Here is a 24,211-nt window from a genome sequence, read left to right as displayed (position 1 = left end):
TAAACCAGGAAATCTTACTGGACACCTCAATATCTTGAACAGGGTTCAGCATGCAGTATTCATAACCCAGGCAATTGACCACACGGAACCCGTACTCAATTTTATAAAGAAATACAAGGTTATCTTCCCATCTACGGAAGAGTGGAACACTCACCCAAAATGGCTAGATGATGACTTACAAAAATGGTACACAAATGGTTCCAAAACGCTCCAAGGAGTAGGAGCAGGAATATTGGGGCCTCGAGAAAGTAAAAATTAAAATACTTTCAAACAGCCAATCGGTTCTCAAAGCCTTGAATAAAGTATAACAATGCACACAATATCAGGTTTCACTGATTTGGGTACCAGCACATGAGAGACAAAAAGAAAACGAGAAGACAGACTTTTATGCCAAAAAAGGAGCAGAACGGCTATTTATTGGACCAACCCTATTTTTCGGCTTTAACAAAAATAATGTAAAACAGGAAATCAAAAAATGGACTCATACAAAAATCAGGGAGCCCTGGAACGGCACAAGCGGCCTTAATCACTCCAAAAAGTTTTTGAACTTCAATGCCAACAGAGCAAAGTCTGCTCTATCCCGACATAAAAAGGGTCTCAGATTACTCTGCAGAGCATTTACAGGCCACTTTGCCTGTAATAAACACTTTAACACAATAGAGCTATCTAGTACAAGATCATGCAGGTTCTGCTGTGATGAAGAGGAGTCTATGGAACACTTAAATTCCAACTGTGAGGTTTTAGGCCACAGGAGACATAGAATCCTGGGGTCGTACCTACAAGAGGAGGAAAACCTGCAATTTCTCCCTCCTAAGGAGCAGGTTCGATTCCTCGGTATACTAAATAGTTATAATTAAGTAATTAGGGGCGCCCAATAGATTATTCTGGCCACAGTGCATAAAGGCCTTAGCCTAACCCGTACAAACATTACCATTACCAACCTTCTGGGCCCAAATAAAGCACGCAGCAGAGAAAGCCGCTAAGATGACATCCCCACTCAATAGACATAGAAGGTCCAACCCACACGACCCGTGGCTACCACACTCTCCGTTCTCTTATACGGAGCTGACCTGTGGGCAAATGCGCACGAACGGCAGCCCTGAGAGTTGTGTCCGCCTACTGTACAGTATCAGGGCCAGCTTTTCAAGTAATAAGCGACTTAATACCGATAGACTTACTAATTTTTTAAAGGAAAAAGCAATGGGCATTAAAGCAAGAGGGAATGGAAGAAAGAGTTAGCAAATCTGCAGCGCGCAAAACAAAGGATGAAACGCTAAGGCTATGGCAAGATCTCTGGATTAATGAAACACGCGGCACATAGACGGTTAGGCTTATAATAGATGTCGCCACTTGTGGAACAACATCAAGACGCGCACACCACAAGGAGGAGCTCGACCAAACACCCAAAAATGGTGCATGCGCCAATTATATATTTATAAAGAATTACTCTACTACACCCACTTACTATACGGCACTCTCTATTATACATTCGAAAATTCAAGGAGAGGCAGCCGACATTTTAATTAACCACACACCAAATTCCATTTTTTGATATAATAGACCATCTCGATTACTCTTATGCGGACCAGAGACCACTGCAGGTATATATATACTTGGAACAGCAGGAACTTCGGCAAAGTCAATTTGTATATTACTAAAAAAAGTAGTAGTGGGAGATCATCAGTGGTTTTGCGGAAAGAATTCTTGTGATAGAAAACCGAAACCTTGTGCACGCACATAGGTATTACCTTTGCAATCAGAACGATAGAACGTTACTCCGGAGCAATGCGAAAGGGGTTCCAGAGTGGGCGGCGGTTCCAAACGAGGGGGGTTTTTAATCTCCGGACATACCATTGCTGCGACGGCAGCTTTGATGATGCTAAGGCATTTTCCACCCCCTCATCCGCAAGAACAGAAAAAGAAATATTAGAAACAGGGCATTGGTAAAATAACTACCAGGGCAGCTTTGCTATGAAAAAAGTTTTAAGATGAGGTTAGAAAAGTCAAGTAACATTTGGTCGAGCGATAAAATAAAAATTAGTTGCTGACGAAATGTTGTCGTCCAAACGGCAAATTTCAATTTAAAAAATATCGAGGAAAATGCAGTTTTACCAGATTTTGAGAAAAGTGTACCACTAATATGAACATTTAAACAGGATTCAAAGGTGGTGAAGGATTGGTTCCAGCAGAACAGAGTGAATTCCCCACGTCAGTGCTCTATTTTAATGAAACGAAAATTGCGACTATGAATGAATTTATCCATCACACCGTAATGGGACCAAAATTACACATAGTTTCATTTTTCACTTCCGTTAGGTTCCTATAACACGTTTTAAACAAAAAATAATGAAATAAATTTAAACATGTTATTGTAAATTAATATTGCATGATTTACCAAACATGTAAATAATATATAATTATTCGACCAATAAGCAAAACAGGTATACTTCTACGGGATATCAGCAGCAGAATGAGACGTGCAGAAAACACAGAACACCGCAAAATAGAAAATACGAATATAGTTTCCGATAAATGTAGAAAATGTGTTTCTGGGTAAACATATTTCAGACAATTATGTGACAAAAAGGTCAAAACCCACGATGTACAGAATAAGTGGCCAACATCAGACCAGCTCTCAACAATTTTGAAGGAACCAGCTGATTGGCTACCTTAACTGTCATCATGACAGCAGTTTGTTTACAAAAAATGAGATTGTATTGGTGATATGCGAAAAAAATCAACACAATCTCCGCTCATATTATATCGTTGCCATCTGAACAACGACTAATTGAATGAGTGTAACTACGTGTGCAATGAGCGGGCAAAGATCTGCAGGCGAATCCCCGATAACGTGGCAGCCGAAGTTGTTCTCACAATATTTCTTCGAATGCCCAAACCTGATAACCTATCATTTTCGGTCAAAACCTACTTTCAATAAATAGATTTCAGAACATTTTCTGTGTTTGGCAGAGATCCTCCTCTTATTAATGGCGTGCCTCTTGTTGTTGTACCACAAATTATGGGCTCTAGAGTTTTAAGCCAACACCGAACGGGCAGATATTTTTTTATGAGGAGCTTTTTCATGTCAGAAATTCACTCAGAGGTTTGCCATTGCCTGCCGAGGGGCGACCGCTATTAGAAAAAACTTTTTCTTCATTTTGATGGTTCACGGAAATTCTAAGCCACGTTCTCCGAATTCCAAATGGTAGTCACGTACAAGCCGATTCGGCTATGGCAGCCGCTTTATCCATCATTGTTCACATTTTTTTATAACGCCCAGGTTAGAATCTGTAATAGTTACTTAAACGAATGCGTATGTAAATACGCATGACACAGGGTTTTTGCAACTTTTCAACCTTGGAAACTGTTAAACAATAATACTTATATACACTTATTATTTTGGAATTATGAAATTATACATACCTTGGTTATTAGTGTGTATACAAAACCGATAATTGCGATCAAACCCAAAAATTCAATGAATTTATATGAATCTTGCTCGAACTTATAATCAACAGGCGGTGGGTACAATATAGAACGAATGAGTCCTCCCTTGGTAGTTATATTTCCAGTGTTTATAACAATCGCCAAAACCTTTTCCGATCCAATATAACGTGTTTGTATAACTTTTGTGCCACAAAAAAGTGTATGCCGTGCATGTTCCTTCTTGTCGAATATTAAATCAACCTTCATTGGCAATGGAGTTTTTGTTACAGGTACGCTTTCACCTAAAACAAAATGGTTGTGTATATTACTTTTGCATGGCACTGCATTTGACGCGTACATGTTTAGATAGGTGGTTGACTGAGCTTCTCCTCTAACTTGTGGTATGCGTCTTGATGTTTTCCTACAAATGGAGGGGTCTAAAGTTTAATGCCGCTTCCGAACGACAGATAGTTAAATGAGAAGTTTTTTCATGGGAAGAAACACACTCGGAGGTTTGTTATTGCCTGCGGGGGCTACCGCCATTTTTCTGTCCCTTGATATTTACTCGGGACCAACCGAATGGCAGTCACGCACAAACCTACCTGGTGGCTACGGTCGCCGCCATATATTTTATATAACTTTACTTCAGACAGAAATGAACTAACCTGTGAGCATTGATTCATCAAGTATACAGTTTCCTGATAAAAGTACAGCATCACATTGCATCGTACATCCGCTTGTGGGTATCTCAATAATGTCGCCAGGAACTAAGCACTCGGTAGGTATTTCCCGAACTTGACCAGACTCTGTTACAACCAAAGCACAACCGGTATTCATTACAGTTTCACGCAAAGAATCTTGATTCTACATGCAGTAAGATATTAAAATGGTATGAATAAGCAGTACATTTGCAGCGCCATTTTTACATTATATTCTAATCTTTCAATGAGAACTATTTTATACTTTAGCTTTATATAATATTTGCACTTGGCCCCATTGGAAGATTAAAACCAGTTATAAATCATACAAACCTTTTTAGTTTGAATAATCGACATAGCTATTCCAAACATTGACATGAGCAGTATTACACAGGCATAATAATAGTAGTCATACGTAAACCACAATATTACAGAAAATATTTGGAAAACGTAGAATGGATTCAACATTTCCAAAACCAAGAGAGTCTTGAAGTCTTTGTAAGGAATAGTTATTTCATTTGGCCCATATGCTAGGCGGCGAGATAATTGTTCCTGAGCTGGTAAGCCCTTCTGCTGATGAAAATATGCACTCGAAACGTTTACATCAAGTCCCTTCAGTTTATGAAATGATTGTGTTTGATTGTCCCAGGCGTAACGCAATTGCTTACAATTGAAAATTCTTGCACTCTTGCTACCTATAAAATAAAAAGACATAAAAATAACACCGAGAATGGAGAAAATATATATTATAAGTATATATAATAGCGGTCGCAGGAGCCCAATTGGTTTGCACGTGACTACCATTTGGTAAGCTCCACTTGCTTTAGAGAACTCCCTCTATGTAGGTTTCAAATTCCTAGATTATGTATTTTACGTGAACGGAGAACCGAGAGAGAATGATCATCACGCGGTCATATAATTTTTTTTACCCATTTTGAATAAAACTTTTCCAAATATACTACACAAAATTGATATTTCGCAATCAATGAAATAAATAAAACAAAACATCGTAAATATTGACGATGGAAAATATAGCTGGTGCATTCGTAATTTGTTGTTCCCATTCCCAAAAATTATTGAAGATCACAAAACAAAGTAAATATCGTGTGGGCAAAAAAGTATACAAGAAATCACAAAAGTGAGTTTACGTGTACGATACTTCGGAATTTCTGGTGAGACGCCAACTAACTTCGTGACAAGATTTAGTTATCAATTCGTAACGCTTTTTGTGACCTGTAAATGTCCGTGCTTCAATGAGTGTTTTAAATAGGAAAGAAAAACAATACTCAAATAAATTTCGGTTTTCTATAATAAAAATCTGTAACAAGCTGCTGTTGTGTTCGGTACAACCAAAATATAAAACCAATTGGAACATGCAACTTGTTTTATTCCCCTTTCTATGGTTTTTGCTTTAGTAATTATTCTCAAGGTGGCCTTTAGTATGTATGCATATGCGGTTCGTATGTAAAAAAAAAATCCCTCCTCCCTCAATGAACTTCGAGGAGCGATGCAACAATCGTTTTGTGATTCTTCTATGGTTTGTACATATTTGCATTGTGGCTGCTAAAACAAGCAAAAACAAAGAACACACAGTTACACATTGTATTAGTGGCGCCAGCAAGAGGAAGGGTGCAACCGCGGTAATAGCGCAGACACACCAAATTTAGCGAAGCTCTCAACCATTTGTGCGATCCTCCTGGCAGACAAATGTGAAACACAGATGGCGCTTCAAGCAGGAAGAAGACGTTGGTCCTCTGCTTTCACTAGAAAATTTCAATGAAATTCACTCGGAAACATACAAACATATTTATTCTGAAGTAACCAATACGAAAATATCTTTCTCGTATGCGCTAAATCAGCGAGTAAAAAAGTTTTTCGAAATCGACAAGAACTACCCCTTAAATACACAAATACAATATACTCGCTTGACGTACAATATACTCGCTTGTTGTAGCAACATCCCTAAATTTTTGCGGAATGGTACTGGAGTGATAGTCCTTGGCCGGATATAAGATCAGCAAAGTAAATAGAACCCACTGTCGTGAGAACGACTTCACTTTTGCACTTAGTCACATGAGAATAATCCACCATTTCGTGTATATCTGTTGGATCTACCCATTACCTTAGGTGGCCAGAAATACATTTCGTATATCTTCAGGACAGTTGTGAGTTAAGCAAATTTCATAATTCAAATCTTCCGCTTGACTCAAAATATTCAATTCGAACAAAATTTCTAAACACAAATATCTATATAGTGTACATATATGCCCATACGCTCCGAATTTTATGTTCTTTAACATTCACATGTTTAGACCGTCAGAACCAGTGGCTTTGACCTTCATCGCTGGTGAAAGCATGAGAGGTCGTCTTGGTTCTGTCCCGCTTATCTTTCATGTCCGAGGTAGCATAATCACCGAAAATGGTCGACATTGTCAATATAGTTCGACGGGCTAGATAAGGACCTTACTATGGACCAGGGCTTACTCACACCGGAAGTGAAGTTACAGGCCTTCAGATGGTCTGACCATTTGGTTTGCTTATGTTGATTTATGTTGAATTGATATCTTTTACCCGAAGATCCCAGGGATTGGGTTGGTAAAGTGGTCACGCTTGTTTGCTAACCTAGCTGTTTCTGCTGGGAAATTTGGACGAATTTCCGTTAGCTCTCTTGCAGGTATAAAGCGAGCTGTAACAGCAGTCGCGTTTCTACGACAGTCGGGTCTACGTTATCGAAACGACCCGGATTTATATCCGGCTAAGGACTGTCACTACAGCAGCCGTTTCAACGACAGTCGGTTCTACGTTACCGAAACGACCAGGATTTATATCCGGCCAAGAACTGTCGCCCCAGCAGCATTCCCCGTATGCAAGTATGGGAATGTTTATGCTGCTACAAACACAACAACAACAGTGATCATCCTGTGGAATGTACGCTCTTCAACCAGCAGAATGAGAAGAGCGCGAAGGTCAGTTTTGTTAAAAATAATATAGGTACGGTTATGGTGAAAAGATTTCAGAGGTGCAGCCAATATTATACCATTAACCGGCTTTCAGCGAATTTGAAAAAAATAGCGATTTGTTTACTAAAAAACTGATATTGTGTTAGCGATATACGAAAAAATTCAACGCAGTCCCTGGTTGTTTTTTTTTTTTTTGTCGGAACAACTAGCACGTGCAGCACTCAGACATGCATTAGGTCCATTGGACTACACTTGGATTCCCTTTTAATTTTCTTTAAATCTACCCGATCTCCGAAGAAATCTGAGTAGATCTTGTGGTGCCAAGGAGCCAAGATGGTCGCTTCTTAACACATCAGTTTCAAAGACCTCAAACCTGATTCGAGCGTCTCATACTCCTCTTCAAAAGCTAGGCAGAGTAGACTGTTGAAGATGACCAACCTTTCCATGTGCATCGCTCATCAGTCCAACCAGCCGTCTGCACTCCCTTCTGCTTAATGACAGAAGGTTTTGCGACAGTCGATCGGACATGACAGGTAACATCAGTTTAGTCTATCTGCAGCCTCTCTCAGCCTGCCAAGCTCGCTTGTGGGTGGTAGTTACTCATTTGCTAACCGTGGCTGTGATGGCCGAAGAAGGGAGTGGCAAAACGGGCTCTGGGCCAAAGAAGTTGGCCTCAGAGCCCATCTTAGCTAAGGAGTCAGAGGTCTCGTTACCCGCGATACCTACGTGTCCCGGGACCCATGTTAGCATCAGGCTATTATGTCTACCGACATAGTTCAGCCTGGATTTACAGGACTTGACTACTCCTGATGTGGTTGGGGGGCTGTCTAGGGCCATAAGCGCAGCTTGGCTGTCGCTGCAGACACATATAGATCTGCAGTTTTGTCCCGATGGATTCCACGTAGACCCCAGAGCCGGAGCCATGCTCGGTCTTGGAGCCATTCGTAAAAATGCGAAAACAGTGTTTGCCGGGCTCATTTTCTGAGTTTGACCACAACTGAGCCTCTGGCAGCACTACACTGTATCTCTTTTCAAGTACGACTCTTGATGGCATGGAGTCAAGGGGCATGAAGAGAATCGTTGGATCGACGTCCATGCCTTCTCTGTTTTCCAATGCCGGACAGGGGCCGTACCAGTTCCCATTGCGTTTCAGTCTGCAGATGGCCTTCAAGACCTCTCCTTGGATGAAAGCATCAAGTGGTGGCAAACCAATCAGAGAATCTAATGCCGGGCTTGAAGTAGTCGGGAAAGCTCCAGTGCGTTGTAGTCTCGATAAGGTCCTCCTGACTTGCACGAGAGAGAGTCTGCTTATCCAGACCACTGATGCATGACCTTGCTAGGAGAAAGACCTCACGTTTTCCCAAAGACCTGCCAGAAAGCTTTGCACTGCCATCTGACACGCAGTAGCTCTTTGAGCCCTCCTCCGTATCACGATGCAATACTCTCTGATTTAAGTAGGTACGGATGATTCTAATAAAATACTTTGAAATCGAGAAGCTGCTGAGTGCATTCAAAATATTTACCCAATTGGCCATATTAAATGCGTTTTTTATATCTAACGTTATAGCTGTAAAAATTTTCGTCGCTGTGGTGCCCTTTTTGGCCAAATCAACTACCATCCCTATTGCATCAACAATATATTTGGCCCTGCGAAAACCGAACTGATGGTATGAGAGACCTCCTGATCCCTCAAGATACTCCCGTAATCTTTCGCTTAATATTCTTTTGAATACTTTCTCAACGGTATCGAGCATACCCAGAGGCCTGCATGACGATAGATGATCCGGCTGCTTTCCCGATTTTATCAATAATCCTAGACGCTGCTTGTTCCACCTCTTTAAAACTGTACCTTCAATCAGGCACATACTATACAGGTTTGCAAAAATGGCCGGATTTGAGTACACCGCCGCTTTATATGCCACATTCGGTATGCAATCGGGCCAAAGTGCCAATTCGAGCTAAAGTGACTAATACTTCGTACAAATTCTGCTGTCTGCAAAGAGTGAGATGGCCACCTTTTCGGGCAAGTTGGTTGAGGAGCTTACTCGTACTTTGTACATGACTGCTTTATAGGCAATACCAAATGGGTTGTCATCCGTGTCGTCGATCATTTTTTTGAAGCATCCATTTTTGGTAGCTTCTATAGCTTTCCTTAACTTCAGTCGGTGTGCTCCAAGTTCTGCCCGTAGTTCTTCGAACACTGGTCTTTCCCTCGCTCATTGAAATCGTCTTCTTGCGTTATTGCATGTTTCACGCAGCTCAGCTATCTAATTCGACCAGCAATACATCGATTTTCTGTTGGCAGGTTTTTTGCATCTAACTATCTGACGTACCACCGGTAACGACCTTGATCTTTAAAAGACCTAGCCTTCCATGTTTTCACTTGTACTTCCCGGCAGCTTGGCTTTTTAATGGTCGTGCTGATATCTATTGTGATGAGGAGATGATCGCTATGAGCGTATATTTTGTCTGCCCGTTTCCATTTGACGTGCATCAGCGAAAGCGATATAAATCACTGACTGTTTGTTGTGGTTCTCGAAAGTGTGAACTCCGTGCTCATTCAATAGCACCAGGGAAGCGAAGAACTCTTCCAATAACCGACCTCTCGCATTTGTTTTTTTGCTACCACATGTCAGTGACCAAGCATTAAAATCTCCAGCCACCAGTATTGGGCGTTTGCCCTAAGCTCTATTCCCATAAATGATAGCATGCATGCAAATTGTTCCTGTGACTATCTCGGTGGTGTGTAACAGCTCACTATGTACATGCTATACAACTTTACCCATGTGAATCTTGCACGCATAAGTCTCATTCTGCATTGCGGTGTTCTGTTCAGCACGCAGATTGCTGCCAGTTTCTGGTTATCACTGGTTTGTAACATATTTCCGGCCTTTTAATTTTTGCTTGTTTGGTCAGCGCATCTATTAGTTCTTCAACCGTGCTCACGTCAGTGATGAGATCTCTGCATTGCACGTTAACCATAAGCGTACGTAAATCAACCGTTGCCATATTTGCTAAACCTTTTCGGTGCTTGTTTGAAACTTCGCGGTATTGACGTCCTTTTTACGCCTGAGCTCTGTCAGCAAACCAACTTTTCGATCGCATAGTTCTGAAGTGTTCACTGTGCTCTTTTAGCTCTTCATTTGATTTTACGACCTTAGGAACGTGTTTAACTGTGTTAAGGTCTGAGATAGGAGGTCTTCATTTAGCTTTCACAATACTTTTATGCGCCCACCAGAATCAGATATATTATATTTGCTCTAATCAGCCCACCAAAATTTGGTTTGAAAATATATTTTTTGGTGAAATTAGCACGCGTTTGCCTATTCTTCATTTAAACTTAAAACTTGCGACCCGCAATGTAGCCATTGTAACCCTACAATTAAGGGTCCTTATTACTGTAGAAGCTTACACATGTTTTCCAAGTTCATTATCTGAGGCGTTTTTCGATGTAGCGAGGGCCAAATTTTTCCAGAAAGTAATTTCTAATTGCGTTTGAAATACGTGTTTGGCCCTAGAGAAGTCTAAATCCAAAAAGGAGACGATATAATTAAGGTCAGACAACGTTCTAACGAGAGGCGCATTGGCACTATATAATGTCCTATTAAGCTCAACGCGAAAAATCTTGCAACGGCGAAAATTTCTGCAAGGAACATTAAACTGCATTCTTTCTAGAAGGACCGGCAGTCAATTTGTCCATTAATGAGATCAAAGATAAATGATACGGCCTGAAAAGTACCTCTGTCACTTAATGGAAAGAGACTAATCAAATGACAGCGTGATTCGTATGATGGTTTCGGGTCTGAGAAATTCAGTGAATGTAGTGCGAAACGCACAAACATTTTTTGAATCCTCTCCACTCGATTTATAGGGGCTGCATGATAAAGTCTCCAAAAAAAATGAGGCATAATCTAATTTGGACCGAGCAAACGCAGAGTATAATGTCTTAAGAGTATAAGGGTCAGTGAAGTGCGATGAGTGACGTCTAAAAAAAGTGAGCATAGCAAGAGAATTGGAAACGGCATAATTTAGGTGCGTGATAAAATTAAGCTTTGAATCAAAGGAAACCCCTAAATCTTTTATCACATCGGACGAAGCAAGATATGTATAATTGATATGATAGGAGGTATGAAGGGGGTTTTGAAGCTTAGAAAATGTAATTTTATGACCTTTTTCAATATTAAGAAATAGACGATGCATAAGGCACCAGGAAAATAAAATATTCAACTCGGACTGCAGGGCGGCTGAATCGCTAGAATTTCTTATTTCAGCGTACCCTTTTAGATCAACGGCATGGAGAAGAAAATTAGCAAAGGCAAAACATGAACAAATATCATTAATAAACAAAACAAATAACAAAGAAATTAGAGAAATCCGTGTATATCGCGTTAGCTTGGAAACCATTCTGGAAGCCTACGTGGCAATCATCAGAAAAAACGGATAAGTTAGATAACGTTTCAGATGAGCCCAACAAAACGGTGGTGGAGAGGAAGCCCAGTAACCATGATGTTACGGGTTCTTCAAATTAACCTTCACCACTCAAAGGTTACGTCCGCCAACCTCATAATCCACCTGGCCAAAGGTGGACATCATATTGTCCTGATTCAAGAACCATGGGTATCACATGGTCTTGTGTGCGGACTAACGACTCAAAAATATAAACTGATGTATGCTCGCAACAAAGGTAATCCTAGAGCGTGCGTGCTAATAAGAAAAGGGATAAATTCTTTCATGCTCTCTAATTACAGCGACTCCGATAAATTGACCATTAGCCTGGAGTCGGGAAATGAACGGATGTGGCTATCTTCTTGTTACCTCGCACATGACCATGAGGAGCTACCGAGATTAATATTCAAAGATCTGGTAGCGCAGGCGCAGAAGCTTGGCGCAAAGCTAATTATTGGTGCGGATGTAAATGCGCATCACGAGATATGGGGCAGTACTGATACTAACGCTAGAGGTGAGTGTCTCTTTGATTATCTGATAGGAACTAAACTACAGATTTGCAATAACGGTAATAAACCTACTTTTGTCATTAGTAACAGACAGGAAGTGTTAGATGCTACTTTTGCTTTTGACTCCGTTATTAACAGAATTAGGAACTGGAAAGTTTTGGAAGAACATTCCTTCCCTGATCATAGATATATCTCGTTTGAGGTTAGTAAAAATCTACCGAAACTTAAGTCTGGTAGAAATATCAGAAAAACAGACTGGGAAAAGTATGTAGATTGTATCGGGGTTACCCTAGGAACATGTCCATCTGTGGTACCACAAAGCATAGAAGTACTAGACAATTTGGTTGACAAGATTACCTACAACATGAATGCTGCCTTAGCGGAAGCCTGTCCCATAAGAAGACTGAGGGGTAAACCCAAGCCTAAGTGGTGGACGGTTGAACTAAGCAAGCTTCAAAAAACAAGCAGAAGCGCTTTTAACCCTAGAACACACACCCAGAAAATACCACGTAAACACACACCCGGGATACGTTTGTACCCGGGACTTTATTTTGCGGTTTTTTTAATGCTTATTCAACCGATTTCTATGATTTTTTTTTTGAAATGTATATTTTAATATATAACAAGTATTTTGTCTTTTGTTTCATTCGAATATTCCTACTGGTTCCAGCGATATGGGCAAATAAAGTTAGGACATGCAACAGTGGATTTTTGTTTTTGTTGTTGTCCTGATAAATGCAAAACAAAATAATATAATTTATAATAATATACTTGTAGAGTAACAACGAATACACATTTTGGTTTTTATTTCATTGAAATATTCTACCTGGTTCAAAAGATATGTGCAAAAAGGTCGCGCAAGCTATGGGTACGTAGGTACAAACGTATCCCGGGACCTTATTTTGCGGTTTTTTTAATGCTTATTCAACCGATTTCTATGATTTTTTTTTTAAATGTATATTTTAATATATAACAAGTATTTTGTCTTTTGTTTCATTCGAATATTCCTACTGGTTCCAGCGATATGGGCAAATAAAGTCAGGACATGCAACAGTGGATTTTTGTTTTTGTTGTTGTCCTGATAAATGCAAAACAAAATAATATAATTTATAATAATATACTTGTAGAGTAACAACGAATACACATTTTGGTTTTTATTTCATTGAAATATTCTACCTGGTTCAAAAGATATGTGCAAAAAGGTCGCGCAAGGTATGGGTACGTAGGTAGCAAATACACTGGTATAACTGGTTTTTGTATTTTATATGCAGCTGCAAGGGTTGTTTTCACACGAGGTGTTGTTATAAATGCTGCCTGTTGATATTTTCATTATTGTTTTGGTGCTCAAAAGTGTAAGAAGCGAAAATATAAGTGAAAATAAATATAACTGAAACTATAAATAACTGGATACGAAATGACTTCAAGAAGAAACGAATATTTATCAAGTGCAGCATATAGAAGGTACAAAATGTAAAATAAGCAACAATTTACAATAAACACATACTAATTTTTTTTATTATGCAGGCTAACTGAGGAACAGCGAGAATCATATATACAATCTTTATTTCATGAAATTTGTGACGATGACGCTCCCTATGACTTTGACTCAGAAGACGAAGAAGAAATTCAATTCAATGACATTGAAATTGCTGATGACGATGCTGAAGTTTCGCAAAGTGCCGCAGAAGTATTACCTGATTATGCGGACTATGAGGATGATGAAGAAGAAAAAATAGAAGAAAATAATGAATTACCTGCTAGTGGCGAAAAATTTGTTGCACGTGATGGTACTGAGTGGATGAAAGAACCAAATGTAAGTCGTCAGGTACTCAGACAAAATATTATAAGAGAACGTTCTGGACCAGCTAGATGCACTGAAATGTTGTCAATAGAGCAAACATTCAAATGTTTCATGAACGTTGAAATGGCTGATATAATTATGCGCCACACAAATAAGTTAGCAAAAGAAACTTATAATGCTTACAACAATGCGCATCCAAACACAACTCCTAAGTCATGGACGCCTGTGTCAATAACAGAGCTGTATGCATTTTTTGGCATACTTATTATGACTGGTGCGAACCATAGCAATGGAGAACATGTTCGAGATTTATGGAGCGTCAAAAACTATCCTTTATATCGCGCCACAATGGGAGTCAACCGTTTCTGTTCGATATTGCGGTTCCTAAGATTTGACGATAAAAACACTCGTGCAACACGCTTACTAACTGATAAAGCAGCACCGATCAGTGAGTTGTGGACGATGATGAACAATAATCTTGCTGCACATTACAAGCCCAGCTCATGCTTGACGATTGATGAACAATTATTTCCTTACCGTGGACGCACACGGTTTACGCAGTACATACCGTCAAAACCTGCTAAATATGGTGTCAAGGTTTGGTGGATTTGCGATGCCACAAATGCATATCCACTGAATGGACTAATATATACTGGTCAAGCAGAAACTGGTAGGGAAACGAACCAAGGCGAACGAGTGGTGAAGGATTTGTCTGCCAAATACCAAGGAAGTGGCCGAAACATTACAATGGACAACTTTTTTACGACCTTGTCAGTTGCAGAACTGCTTCTCACCTGGAAACTCACGATCGTTGGAACTTTGCGCAAAAACAAATCATATATTCCTCAAGAAATGAAGCAGAACAAAAACAGGACAATTGGTCCAACGACATTTGGCTTCAAAAATAATGTGACAATGTGCTCTTAGGTTCCCAAAAAAAATAAAGCAGTAATTTTGCTTTCGACCATGCATAATGATGCTGAAATAGCTGACAGTGGGAAACCTGAAATAATTGAATATTATAATCGTACCAAAGGTGGTGTTGATCGAATGGACCAAATGTTTGCGGAATATCCAACACAAAGACAAACAAAACGATGGCCACTAGCGATGTTCTTCAACATGTTGGACATTACAGCTCTTGCAGCCTACATTGTCTACGATTTGAATAACCCTATGTTGCCTTGGAGAACAAACAACAAGCGTAAGCAGCTCCTGCGCAGCTTGGCTGAAGCATTGTGTATACTCATTATTGAAGCCAGAGCCATAAATCGTCAAGTGACGCGAAATTTTTAGACTAAAATTGCTATTGAAGCATATTTCAACCGACCGCTGGAATCAATGGTGTCAACAGCAGCATCAACATCTGCCGCAGCGCGCACGCCAAAACCTGTGTCCGGATCTTGCTATTTATGTTACGCACAAGAGGAAAAACGCCGTAGAAAAACCAGAAAGCTGTGCGCCAAATGTAAGAAGCCAATGTGTCTTGAACATTCGGTCACATCAACAAATTGCTCTATTTGCCATGATTTTCCTTAGATATAAGATGCATTTTTATAATTTTTATAATAAAAGTCAATAATATAATGTGTGAAATGAATATTTTTAATTTTTCAAATAAAAAAAATAATATAAAAAATGTTTTTTTTTTTTGATTATTATGAGGATTTTTACTATTGGGGTACAAACGTATCCCGGGTGTGTGTTTACGTATATAATGTGTTTGGAAGGCTGTAGCTCCTGAACCAATGGTCCGATCTGGTTCAAATTTTGAACTAAATAATCTTCCTAGATCCGAAGTTAGCGGTATAAAGGTATAGCGGTTCAAAAGTTATAACACTTCAAAGTTGAAACTGGATACATTTGTACCCGGGTGTGTGTTCTAGGGTTAATAAGGCAAAGAAAACACGTCTCGATGAAGATTGGAAAGGCTATAAAGATGCTCTGAGAATCTACAAGAAGGAAATCAGAAAGGCCCAAAGGCAATCTTGGAAATCCTTTTGTGAAGAGGTTGAGGGGGCAACTGAGGCCTCCAGATTTCGTAAGATTTTAGCGGGAAGTCCTCAAAATTGGGAACTGCTACAACCAGTAAAGAGTCTCCAGAACTTTTACTCGACACTCATTTTGCAGGCTGCTCAGACATAACTGGGCACGACATGGAAGATACAGTACACTGTCGTGAAATCAGAATAGATGCTATATCTGAGGATCGGCTCTTATGGGCGATTGAAACTTTCAAACCTTTTGGTATTTACCCAGATGGTATTTACCCGGTGGAACTGCAAAAGGCCGCCGGATATCTAGCACACGGGCTACTAGCAATCTTCAAAGGTTGCTTTCTCTACGGTCATATACCTCTTAAGTGGAGACAAGTCAAAATTGTTTTCATTCCAAAAGCTGGTAGAAACTCACATACCCATCCAAAAGACTTAAGACCGATATCTCTTTCCTCCTCCCTATTGAAAACTTTGGAGAGGTTGATAGAATTTCACTTAAGCCTAACTATAGATAGAAATCTTATCTCTACGTCACAACATGCCTACACGAAAGGGAAATCGGTAGAGACAGCTCTACATAACCTTATTTACACGGCAGAGAGTCCACTGCACAAACAGGAATTTACTTTAGCCGTTTTCCTTGATATTGAAGGGGCCTTTAACAATGCTGAAGGGGCGGACAATTACTACAGCACTCACTGATCTTAGGGTAGAACCGGGCTTGGTAGGCTTCATTGGCAAAATGCTAAACAGCAGAATCATTGAAGCGGAAATAGGAGAATCGGTGCTCAGGAGATTGGTAAGTAGAGGTACACCGCAAGGTGGAGTCCTCTCACCGTTTCTATGGAACGCAGTTGTAAATAAACTTCTGTTAATACTGGAATCGGTGGGCTGTAAGGTGATAGCTTACGCCAATGATGTTGTTATTGCTGTATCTGCTAAATTTGTATCTACATTAAGAGACCTAATACAAAATGATCTAGATATACTTTCTAGGTGGGCAGAAAAGTGTGGTCTAGGAGTCAACTCAGATAAAACACAACTCATATTGTTCACTAGAAAACACATAATCCCTCAGCTAAGTCCAAGTATGCTCAAGGGAGAAGCTCTTGTGATTTCGGAAGAAACCAAGTATTTGGGACTAACCATAGATAGGAAACTGACTTGGAAGTCAAACACCTTAGAAAGAGTCAGGAAAGCGAACCTAGCTTTTTATGCCTGTAAGAGAGCTTTAGGTAAGACCTGGGGAATTAAACCTAAGGTTGCTCATTGGCTCTTCACTGCTGTCGTCAGACCCATTCTTCTATATGGAAATGTTGTCTGGTCATCCATGGCTTTGGACATCATGCTACATCTGCCACCCCTAGATCTCTTCTGCAAATACTCAGCGGCCTGCTCCGCTTTAAGGCTCAAAGCGAGCTCACAATGGACAACTGTCACACATGGACATTCAACCATTTTAGACTCATACATGGATATACCCAGTGACTGTGATTATCACCCTCCCATTCTTTGCTTCGAAAGGAATTTCCTAATGAAAACCCCTTCTAGACTGGAATGGTTTGAAGAAGATCCAACACCCAACACACCCGTTAAGATCTACACGGACGGATCCAAAATGGACACCGCTGTGGGTTCAGGGTTATTTTGCGAAGAGCTTTCTATTAGTGAATCCTTTAAATTACCGGATAACTGTAGCGTTTTTCAACCGGAAATAAACGCTATTCATGAAGCCTTAAAATGGTTAAAGATAAACAGAATATCATCAACGGATATCTGCATTCTATCAGACAGCCAAGCTGGCCTACGAGCCCTGGATGCATTCCAAACAACATCAAGGAGTGTCTTACGTTGTCGCCAATCTCTAAATGAGATGGCCAAACAATATCGTATAATTTTATGCTGGGTCCCAGGCCACAGAGATATACCAGGGAACTGTAGGGCAGACCAACTTGCAAGAGAAGGTACCTGTATGCCAGACATAAGTAATTTTATGGAGATACCTCTCGTAACTTATAAGCTTCTCATTAAGGACGCACTAATCAATTCTGCAAATCAGAGATGGATTAGCGCTAACACCTACGAAATTGCTAGGCAAACATGGCCAAGGCTAAATTTACGTCTGTCCAAGAGTATTATAAAACTGAGTAGACTTCAAATCAGGACCTTAGTACGGGCCCTCATAGGACATTGTCTCATAGGAAATCATGCAAGGAGATTAAGCGTATACACGCATGATTTCTGTCGTAGCTGCAGAAATGAGGAGGAATTGGAAACAATTCAACACCTTTTTTGCACATGCCCAGCTCTACCCAGAAGCAGAAACCGATTTTTAAAATCCTACTTCTTCACGAATATAGATAATCTATACACTTTAGGTATCAACAACCTTTTACGCTTTGTCCAAAGCTCAGGATGGTTCAATATGGAAAGGGAAATGTAGCCCAGCCCCCGCGGCTCACAACGGACCCATTCCGTGGTCTAAGTGGCATCGTTGTCTCTATGTGCGATGCGTCTGCCAAACCTACCTACCTAGATAACGTAGCTCTTGCAGCTACAAAACCTTGCTGTCTGGGACTAACTAGATGTTTAACGCTGAAATATAACTTGTCTTTAACAACGCATTCAAAAAGTTTTGATAGAGCAGATAATATGGAAATTGGCCTGTAATTTGCAATATCGCTTTTATTACCGCTTTTGAAAATAGGAGTGACTGAAGGCAGCTTCCAGTCATCGATAAATATTCCTTCAGCCAAGGATTGGTTAAAAATTAGATTATTCACCAAAAGCGACAATTTTTAAACAAAGTTACAGGAAGCCCGTCTACAGCCGTATGAGCAGAGATTGGAATCTTTAACAATCCCTTAATGACATCATCATCTGATAGAACATGTGAACCGAAGTCAACTGAAGAAGACACTTTCCCCAAGAAATTATGGCGAATGGCTGCCAAATGTACTTCCTGAATATCTTCATCAGACACGAAGTTAGATGAAAAGAAATCATCATTTGTCATTCTGTTGACCATTGTTAACCTTTTGAGTAACGGGCGGAACAGATGGTCCTTGTTGATTTTCAAGCACATGACCAATAACAATATTCGGATCATCCACAGGCGGCAATGCATCAGGTGTGTTGCGGGGTGGAGGCGGGGAGCGAATTGAGTTTCGAGAAAAATTCACGATCTGACTTCACAAAAAAGCATCAGCTTGTGATAGGTTAACACATTTTAGATGGAAAAGTTCCTTACATTTGGAACTTTGAATTTTCGGCTGATCACGGTCGACTTTTTGCTTGCATGTGCACGGCATGCTAAATGTATCCAAGTAAAAATTAAAGGATAATGCTTACAATCGCATTGAATAAAAATACCACTCCGAAAAGTGAACTAATCGCAGGCACATCCGAACAGCTTGACGGTTGGCGCTAATTTTGGCCAGAAGTAAGTAGTAATGGGTTGGTTACCGAAGATTTGCCTTATCTTAGCATACAGGTGAGAGAGAAGATATGCACCGCTAAATTCTAGTTTTGGGAGCGACTGTTTTTTAATTGGGGTTACTCTCGACTTTTATGTAAGCAAATGAATGGAAATGTATCCATCGAGGTCTACATAAATGAATAGAACCCCTGTATGCGCGAATAGATGCGTCGCAAAACCTATGTAATTGGACATTGGGACCACTTGGAAGGGATAATAGCGAGGTACACTGAGTGACGAGAGTGAGTTAAGTGACGATAAACAATTGCTCCAGGCTTGATGTAATTGTTGGGGCACGGACTTATCTCAGTTCAGCTTTAGTAAACACAATTCTTGCAGGATTATTTTGAGCTTGAAATTATTTTGACAATATTGTGCGCTTTGTGACGGATGTGTAAACTTGCTTCGGCGAGAACGTGAATAAGATTGCATCGCTTTGCTGGTGCCATGTCACCCCAGCGCGCTAGTAACAAAGTCGTCGGTGATATTTAAGTCTTAGGCTTTAAGATTTTGGCTTTCCATGAAATCGATATGAATCTGATAATCTGCCATAAGCGACACGTACTGATTACAAGTTTCCCGCGACTGCAAAACACGTCGTTCATGTCGAGTTCCCAAAGTAACTGGCATTGTCATTACTTAGTGTGTCGTGGCGAAAATGTGGTGTACGCAAACATGATGAAGTTGAGAAGGTTTGAAGTTCACTTTGGAGGACGAATCTAGTAGCGCTCTTCCAAGTTTATACGCAGCTGTAGAGTCTTTGACTTAGATCAAAGCTGTTGCTACAATAAACTGACCGCAATCTGATACCTAAATGTGCGGTTGAGATCTGCTTACTGAATGCAGTATCGACGTTGTTTGCCAGGTAAATTCCGATACGACTACCGCCTGAGATGCCAGCACAGCATGCGATTCATTTTCATGGTCCGCATGTGATGAGCTTAATCATATGATTGACAGCGATGATTTTATTGGCAGCGGACCAAGCTGTGACCGTAACTCAAGCAAATGATGCAGATGTAATATTTCTCTGACTGTTTCGAGTTTGTTGATCAGAGTTTTCAATTACCACATAAATCAGCACTGCTCATAATTCGCTAGTGGAACTAGTGGCCAGTGACTCCAATAAACTGAAAATGAACGATGCATTGTCAACTAGTCTGCAAAGTTGTTGATAGTTCGATTTATCGCCTGGCTGTAGCGTAAACAAAAACGCAACACCTTCCAAGAAAAAATCAGGGTTGGGTTATCGAAGCATTATCTGAGTCGAGTCTATCAAGGGCTGTCAGGTAGTTCTCCGTAGTCACTTGACCTCACGTTTTCAAGCGCAGAACCCCTTGGGCAACAGATAATTACATCCTTCGATGTTTGAAAGCCTGGGCACTAATCTGCGTAAGCTAGGTCATAAAATTTGTATATTCCACGTAATTTCCGTTGAAGGTAGGTAGCGACAACCTAGGTAGGTATAACGACGTAGAAGGAGGAACCGTAGATGCTGTGTCAATGTAGCTAACTGTGCTGCTGTCAGCGACATAACTGTACGTCAAATCTGCGTGACCTTTGTCTGTTGAGTCCAAGCCTTCAATGTCAGCTTGCACAGAGAGGGCTTTCTTGAAGTAGGATTCTAATATTACCAGCCGACATTGTAACTCCGGAAACTACTTCAACAATTGATGGGAGAAATATTGCGTTTATGTTCGCACGGTTGCGTTTGCACTCCTCAAGCGTCATGACTTTTGTGAAGCATAGAGCGCTGAACTTACAGCTGGGTTACTCAAACGCAAAACGACAAGAATAGATACCGACGGTAGTGACGCAAACAATGACAGCAAGCTGTAGCTCGATACGAGGCTAGTGAAGGTAGCACAACGGCAGTAGCGAACGTAGAGCAGAAGCGGAGCGCGAGGCGGTGGCTAGTGCCGGCAACAAGGACTGCGCAGTGACAGTAGCGAACGGAGAGCAGCAGCCAAAGCTGGCAGTTTGATGCTCTGCTTACAGGAACAGCGAATGTAAATCAACGGTAGTTGGTACCGGTGTTATGAGAAGAACCGACCGCAATAAACGCACGGTAGCTTAGCGCTACTTAACGGCGGTGTAGTTAAGAGAACCGTAAGAAACCCACGGAAGCTTAGCAGGATCAAAGGAAAGAGCATTTTTTAATATTATATAATATATATATATACACATATCTATATAATATATCTATATATATAAATGTGAAAATCTGTCCCTATGTTCGCTTATAACTCGAGAATGGCTGAACGGATTTATCTTATCTTGGTCTTGAATTATTCGTGGAGGTCTAGGGAAGGTTTAAAAGGTGAGAAAAATTCGAATAATTGCCGGGAAAATGGTCAAAACGTGGACCCGGGTAACCTTCGGATGTGTATATACAATATGGGTATCAAATGAAAGCTGTTGGTGAATGCTTTAGTTCAGAGTATTTTTCATGCCGCTCCGTGACTAGGGTCTCGAGATAGAGACCAAAACGTGGACTCTAGAATGTGTTTGTACAATATGGATATCAAATGGAAGCTGCTGGTGAATGCTTTAGTACAGAGTATTTTTCATGCCGCTCCGTGACTGGGGTCTCGAGATAGAGACCAAAACGTGGACCCCAGAATGTGTTTGTACAATATGAATATCAAATTGAAGCTGTTGGTGAATGCTTTAGTACAGAGTATTTTTCATGCCGCTCCGAGACTGGGGTCTCGAGATATAGGTCAAAACGTGGGCCCGGGTAACCTTCGGATGTGTATATACAATATGGGTATCAAATGGAAGCTGTTGGTGAATGCTTTAGTTCAGAGTATTTTTCATGCGGCTCCGTGACTAGGGTCCCGAGATAGAGACCAACACGTGGACCCTAGAATGTGTTTGTACAATATGGATATCAATTGGAAGCTGTTGGTGAATGCTTTAGTACAGAGTATTTCTCATGCCGCTCCGTGACTGGGGTCTCGAGATATAGGTCAAAACGTGGACCCGGGTAACCTTCGGATGTGTATATACAATATGGGTATCAAATGGAAGCTGTTGGTGAATGCTTTAGTTCAGAGTATTTTTCATGCCGCTCCGTGACTAGGGTCCCGAGATAGAGACCAACACGTGGACCCTGGAATGTGTTTGTACAATATGGATATCAAATGAAAGCTGTTGGTGAATGCTTTAGTACAGAGTATTTCTCATGCCGCTCCGTGACTGGGGTCTCGAGATATAGGTCAAAACGTGGGCCCGGGTAACCTTTGGTTGTGGATGTGCAATATGGGCATCAAATGAAGGCTGTCGATAAGTGCTTTAGTGTGGGGTAATTTTCATACCTATTGATGACTAGGGTCTCGAAATATATGCCAAAACGTGGACCCGCCGTGTCTTTGCACCGAATTAAACCAAACTTACACACATTGTTAAGTAGGTATTGAAGATGGTTTCCGTATAGTTTGAATACCTATTGGTAGATAGGGTCTCGAGATATAGGTCAAAACGTGGACCCGGGTAACCTTCGGACGTATATGTACAATATGGGTAGCAAATGGAAGCTGTTAATGATTTCTATAGTATAGAGTATTTTTCATACCGTTCCGTGATTAGGGCCTCGAGATAGAGACCAAAACGTGGAGCCTAGAATGTGTTTGTACAATATGGATATCAAATGGAAGCTGTTAGTGAATGCTTTAGTTCACAGTATTTTTCATGCCGCTCCGTGACTAGGGTCTCGAGAGATATGTCAAAACGTGGACCCGGGTAACCTTCGGGTGTGTATATACAATATGGGTATCAAATGGAAGCTGTTGGTGAAAGCTTTAGTACAGAGTACTTTTCATGCCGCTCCGTGTCTAGGGCCTCGAGATAGAGACCAACACGTGGACCCGGGTAACCTTCGGATGTGTATGTACAATATGGGTATCAAATGGAAGCTGTTGGTGAAAGCTTTAGTACAGAGTAGTTTTCATGCCGCTCCGTGACTAGGGCCTCGAGATAGAGACCAACACGTGGACCTTAGAATGTGTTTGTACAATATGGATATCAATTGGAAGCTGTTGGTGAATGCTTTAGTGCAGTGTATTTTTCATGCCGCTCCGTGACTAGGGTCTCGAGATATAGGTCAAAACGTGGACCCGGGTAACCTTCGGATGTGTATGTACAATATGGGTATCAAATGGAAGCTGTTAGTGAATGCTTTAGTTCAGAGTATTTTTCATGCCGCTCCGTGACTAGGGTCTCGAGATAGAGACCAAAACATGGAGCCTAGAATGTGTTTGTACAATATGGATATCAAATTGAAGCTGTTGGTGAATGCTTTAGTTCAGAGTATTTTTCATGCCGCTCCGTGACAGGGGTCTTGAGATATAGGTCAAAACGTGGACTCAGGTAACCTTCGGATGTGTATGTTCAATATGGGTATCAAATGGAAGCTGTTGGTGAATGCTTTAGTTCAGAGAATTTTTCATGCCGCTCCGTGACTAGGGTCTAGAGATAGAGACCAAAACGTGGTATTGAATAAATAAATAAATAGTATGAGAATAAAGAAATAAATAATATGAAAACCATATCTTTTCTGTTCTAAACCATATCTATTCTATTTTAGTGTGCCCAGCGAAGCGGGCCGGGTTTGCTAGTATACTATATATGTATATACTCCAAAGAGCAGTGAATTTGCAGTGGATGACATCCCTAAGCTCCTCTTACAAAAAATATAGGTGGCTTTGCAAAAGAATAATGCCCTTCGTGACGGTGTGAACAAGTAGAGTATGTTCAACCGCTCGATGACAATAAAATTAAAAAAAGCCAAATTATTGGAACTTACTACACGTTTCTCACATTAGGTGCTACAACGTTGTATTAAAAAAAAATTTTTTTTGTTTAAGCTGCGATTTGTATAAGTTGGTAAGCCAC

The 24,211-nt window shown here is 40.6% G+C and overlaps 1 protein-coding gene across 3 annotated transcripts in view; it reads right to left on the bottom strand.

Annotated features, from left to right (window-relative positions):
• Nucleotides 1–24,211, bottom strand: part of LOC128870504 (polyamine-transporting ATPase 13A3) — a 74,915-nt gene that overhangs the window by 7,934 nt on the left and 42,770 nt on the right. For all 3 annotated transcript variants that reach the window (XM_054113195.1, XM_054113196.1, XM_054113193.1), the window contains 3 exons: nucleotides 4,458–4,819; nucleotides 4,092–4,290; nucleotides 3,424–3,728 (listed from right to left, as the gene is read on the bottom strand). In XM_054113195.1, coding sequence (XP_053969170.1) covers nucleotides 3,424–3,728; nucleotides 4,092–4,290; nucleotides 4,458–4,819 — 866 coding nt within the window. The remainder of the gene's footprint in view (nucleotides 1–3,423; nucleotides 3,729–4,091; nucleotides 4,291–4,457; nucleotides 4,820–24,211) is intronic.

This window comes from Anastrepha ludens, chromosome X (genome assembly GCF_028408465.1).
Source record: "Anastrepha ludens isolate Willacy chromosome X, idAnaLude1.1, whole genome shotgun sequence".
NCBI lineage: Eukaryota > Metazoa > Arthropoda > Insecta > Diptera > Tephritidae > Anastrepha > Anastrepha ludens.
Note: the sequence above shows the minus strand (reverse complement) of the source record. Positions and strands in the feature narration are given on the sequence as shown.